Source organism: Microtus ochrogaster, linkage group LG4 (genome assembly GCF_000317375.1).
Source record: "Microtus ochrogaster isolate Prairie Vole_2 linkage group LG4, MicOch1.0, whole genome shotgun sequence".
NCBI lineage: Eukaryota > Metazoa > Chordata > Mammalia > Rodentia > Cricetidae > Microtus > Microtus ochrogaster.
In genome coordinates, this window is record NC_022030.1 from 56,664,358 (window position 1) to 56,669,102 (window position 4,745).

At 48.5% G+C, this 4,745-nt stretch overlaps 1 protein-coding gene across 1 annotated transcript in view; it reads right to left on the reverse strand.

Annotated features, from left to right (window-relative positions):
- Catip (ciliogenesis associated TTC17 interacting protein) overlaps positions 1-1,894 on the reverse strand; it is an 8,974-nt gene extending 7,080 nt beyond the window's left edge. The window contains exons 1-4 of the mRNA XM_005361666.2: positions 1,834-1,894; positions 1,524-1,652; positions 1,067-1,264; positions 760-815 (exon numbers count right to left, since the gene is read on the reverse strand). Of these exons, the coding sequence (XP_005361723.1) occupies positions 760-815; positions 1,067-1,264; positions 1,524-1,652; positions 1,834-1,858 (408 nt within the window). The 5' untranslated portion in view covers positions 1,859-1,894. The remainder of the gene's footprint in view (positions 1-759; positions 816-1,066; positions 1,265-1,523; positions 1,653-1,833) is intronic.
- Between the last annotated feature and the right edge of the window lie 2,851 nt (positions 1,895-4,745).

Below are 4,745 nucleotides of genomic sequence, written 5' to 3' on the forward strand. Positions count from 1 at the left end.
AGAGGAAGAGGAAGAGGAAGAAGAAGAAGAAGAAGAAGAAGAAGAAGAAGAAGAAGAAGAAGAAGAAGAAGAAGAAGAAGAAGAAGGAAGAAAGAGCTGGGTGGTAATGTTGCATGCCTTTATACCCAGTGCTGGCGGGGGGGGCAGAGGCAGGTGGATCTTTGAGTTAGATGCCAGCCTGGTCTGCAGAGTGAGTTCCAGGACACAAAGAAACTTTATCTTGAAAAACAAAACACAAAACAAAAAAAAAAAAAAAAAGGAAGGAAGGACGAAGGCTTCCGTTTATGGTGGCGGTCAGGAGTAAGGCCGTACTATGTGATAGGAAAGCAAACAGGCTTGAAGCTGGGAACAGATTCTCTGAGAAGCCCGGAAGACCCAGGTCATCTTCCGTGTTTAGCTAGGTCATGGCCCCATAGAGGAAGTTACTGAAGACTGGGTGAGGGGTTTCGAGCCAGGACACTGAAAGGGTTAGTGGTGACAGGCTCCAGGGAATAGCCAGGGTCTGGGAAAGGCCAGGCCACATGGCCCTGGGAAGTGTTCAGGCTTTCAGGCTGGAGGAGGCCCCGGTGGGCTGGGCTCCATAGAACATTAACAGCAGTAATGGAGGTGGCTGCTCATCTAGCTGTGTGTGCCGGAGGGGCAGATCGGTGGGTGACAGTGGTGTGACGCTTTCCTGGGGTCCCTCCCACCCCCACAGGGTCTGTGTTCTTGCTTACCCTCAACCCAGAAGCAAGGCTCAGGGCGGCTGGGAGTAAGTACCTTAATGAACTCTTGACTGTGCTGCTCCATCAGCTCCAGCTTATTGGTTAGGTAGCCTGGGGTACAGGGAGGCAAGTGCTGACGTCACAGGAGACAGGGGTCTGAAATGGACCCTAGGGAAGGCTGGCCCAGACTGGTGCAATGTGGCCATGGGAAAATGACAGGAGGGTCAGCCTTGCTCTGTCCTCCCCGCCATGTCTTGCCCTAGTACCCGTGTAAGTCAAGGGCTGCAGGTCCTGACTGAGGACACATGGACTGGGGTGGGGGCTGTGGAGGGAAGATGTGGTACAGGGCAGCTGAACTCTACCTAGGAGGGAGCTTCCGCACGGCGATTTATCGATGAAGCCTCGGCTACAGGCGTGAACCAGTAGACAGTGGGTGAGGATGCCCTGTTCATCCCTGTATTTCCCTTTCTGCACCTCGATGGTCAGCTCTCCCTGAGGCTCGCCTGTGTCTGAGACGATGGCCAGAGTCTCGGGGAAGAAGAGTAGCAGTTTCTCCAGCCCTGTTTGGTGAGAGAAGCTCTCTCCGGGTCCAGCTTCTAGACCCCAAAGCACCCACTTACCCCTTGCCATGTCTGCTATCTCCTTGCCAGCCTTGTGACCACTTCCCGTCATCAGCAGGTGCCAGCTGGTGACCCGCCCCCAGAGTCTTGTCCCTCCACAAACATGAGCAAATCCAGTGAAGAGAGACAGGGCTGAGGCTCTCTTCCTTCTTCCCCAGACTCGCAGCTCTCCCTGTGCCCACCCCACCATCTGGCTCACGGAAGGAGTCGAGGAAGTTGATGGCTTCAGTGTTGGCCTCTGGGAATGACTGTTGCTCTTGATGCTGTTGCTGCTGCTGCTGCAGCAGCAGCGGCTGACTTGCACGTTGGTTGTCCTTGGCTCCGGAGCCTACAAGAGGAAGGAGAAGATAAGATGTCAGATCCTGGGGAAAAGCGCAGGGTACGCAGGGCACCCTAGTTCTGATCCCTGTCTCCAGGAGCTGAATTTTACTAAGACCATGCTCAGGTTAGGTTGTGAGGGAGAAATATCTCTTCTCCTTCCATCTACAGAACAACAGCCCATTCCCCACCTGTGGGGAAAACTTTGGAAGACATGCTGATTGAGGTCAGTCAGTCTGTGGCTAGTTGTCTCCATGGCAACCAGAAGCTAGGTACTGCCCCTTAAAGGGCAATCAACCTTTACTGAGCCTAGATTTGTTAGTCTTTGGTGCTCAGCCCAAGCTTTAGAGGTTGTCCAGCAGAGGGAGCCTTCCTTTGACATTCTTTTTTTTTTTTTTTTTGCTTTTTCGAGACAGGGTTTCTCTGTGGCTTTGGAGCCTGTCCTGGAACTAGCTCTATAGACCAGGCTGGTCTCGAACTCACAGAGATCCGCCTGCCTCTGCCTCCCGAGTGCTGGGATTAAAGGCGTGCGCCACCATCGCCCGGCGCCTTTGACATTCTTAAGAGGCAAGGGGAACTGGGGTTGTACTTCCTTGGGCTGGAGAGATAGCTCAGCTGTTGAGAGCACTGGCTCCTTTTCCAGAAGACCTGGGTTTGAATCCAAGCACCCAGATGATAGCTCACAACTCTGCAGTTCTGTGGGATCCAGTTCCCTCTTCTGTGGGCATTCAGCAAAACACCCAAACACACAAAATAAAACAATAATAAAAAGAAGTAGCGGACACATGCCCGACTCCAAGGAAGGACGATTAGGAGTTTAAAGCCAGATCCAGGCTCACACACAGAATCTACCTCTAGGTTGTATGATTATCTTTGTGAGTTATAGTCCTAATATAGTCTCCAACTGCCAACGGCTCAACCTCCCATTCATTCATCACTTTTATGATGATGGGAAAGCGATGCAATTCAATAGCAACTGTATTTCTAGTTCCTGGGCCCAACACATGCTGTTCATCTTTCCTGCAAGCTCGGCCTTCAGCCAGCCAGGCCAGCTGCTCTGCAGAGCAGGCTATGCTTTGCCCAGCACTGTGTGGCTCACCAAGCTTGCTCTTTTCACCTTACTACACTGCCATCTTGTGGCAAGTTCAAGGAGGTCTAATCTTTCAGAAACAGAAGCATAATGATGATGGCACTGGGAGGCATAGCAAACTCTTGGGTTCGTTGGTTGGTTGGTTGGTTTTATGGTGGTTGTTTTGGAGACAGGGTCTCTATATATAGCCATTGCTATCCTGGAACTCACTATGTAGAACAGGCTGGTCTCGACTCATAGAGATCTAGAACTTGTCATTTTCCTGCCTCTACCTTTCAAGTTTTGGGATTACAGGTATGCACTACTACACTTTATTACCTCCACCTTGTGGATAAAAGAACTAAGGCATAGAGAGGCTCAATGGTTTCCAAACATCACATACCTAATCCTTGACAGAGCCACGACATGACCAGAGAGAGTCAGGCTTGAGTTTGTGCATACAGGCAGCAGCCGGATAGGATGGTGCGTGGTCATGAGTCATCACGTGGGAGATCCAGGCAAGGGAAGCAGAAATCCAAGTCATTCTCAGCTACATATTGAGTTTGAGGCCATCTTCAGTTGCATGAGACTCTGTCTTAAAAAGATGAAAATAAATCCAGGCAGTGGTAGCACACACCTTTAATACCAACACTTGGGAGGCAGAGGCAGGCAAATCTATGAGTCTGGTCTACAGAGTAAGTTCTAGGATAGCCAGGGCTGCACAGAGAGATTCTGTTCTGAAAATAAGTGAAATTAAAGAAGAAAAAAACAAAAAAAAAGATAATAAAAGAAAAGAAAAGAAGAAAGGAATGAAAGAAGGAAGGAAGGAAGGAAGGAAGGAAGGAAGGAAGAAAGAAAGAAAGAAAGAAAGAAAGAAAATAATTGAGGCAATCAGGAAACCAGGAAGCAATAGGTGAGAGATGACTGGGTGACAGCAGAAACGTGAATGGGAACTTCTAGTGCAACAGCACCTAAAGTAGTTAGAAACAGACTTGGAAAAGGAGTGACTATGTGACGCATACCTCAAGCTGTGGCCATCTGATTCTCCTTTGGGCATGTTGGAGTTGATGCTATATCCAATACAAACTGTAATAAGAGCGGCAGCACCCGGCCACCCACATGGCTAGCGTCCCACCACCAGGCTAGCTTTATCCAAAATAATTACATGGAAACTGTATTCTTTTAAACACTGCCTGGCCCATTAGTTTTAGCCTCTTATTGGCTAGCTCTTACATATTGATCTAACCCATTTTTAATAATCTGTGTAATACCACAAGGTGGCTTACCAGGAAAGATCTTAACCTGTGTCTGTCTGGAGTGGGAGAATCATGGCGACTGTCTGACTTGGCTTTTTCTTTTTTTCAGCATTTTTTCCTGTTTACTCTGACTATCTAAATTCTACCCTATCAGAGGGCCAAGCAGTTTCTTTATTAATTAACCAATGAAAACAACAGATAGACAGATGACCCACCTTCATCAACAAACAGGTCAGCATAATAGCCAGCACCTCAGAGAAATTCTTGACACTAACTAGCCTTAGACACTGAAGGGTTGTTCCACTCATATCAGTGAGGATGGTGCTCTTCATGGGACCTCCATATTCCAGTTAACATTTTTATTGGCTTTATTGAATTTATCTGTGTAGGGTGTGCATCACATTCCATGTGTCTGGAGATCAGGAGACAACTTCTGGAAGCCAGTTCTATACTTGTGAGTTCTGGGGACTCCAACTCAGGTGGTCAGGCTTGGTGGCATTCTTAAATTACATTTTTTAGGGGGCTGGAGAGATAGTTCAGAGGTTTCAAGCACTGGCTATTCTTCCAGAGGTCCTGAGTTTGATTCCCAGCAACCGCATGGTGGCTCACAACCCTCTAGAATGAGATCTGGTGTTCTCTTCTGGCCACAGGCAAACATGCAGGCAGAACACTGTGTGGTGACTGAGATTTCTGTCCTGCTTGGTCCCACATCTGTTCAATCCCAAAGAAACACACAGAGGTCTGCATTAATCATAAACTGGTTGACCAATTAGCTCAA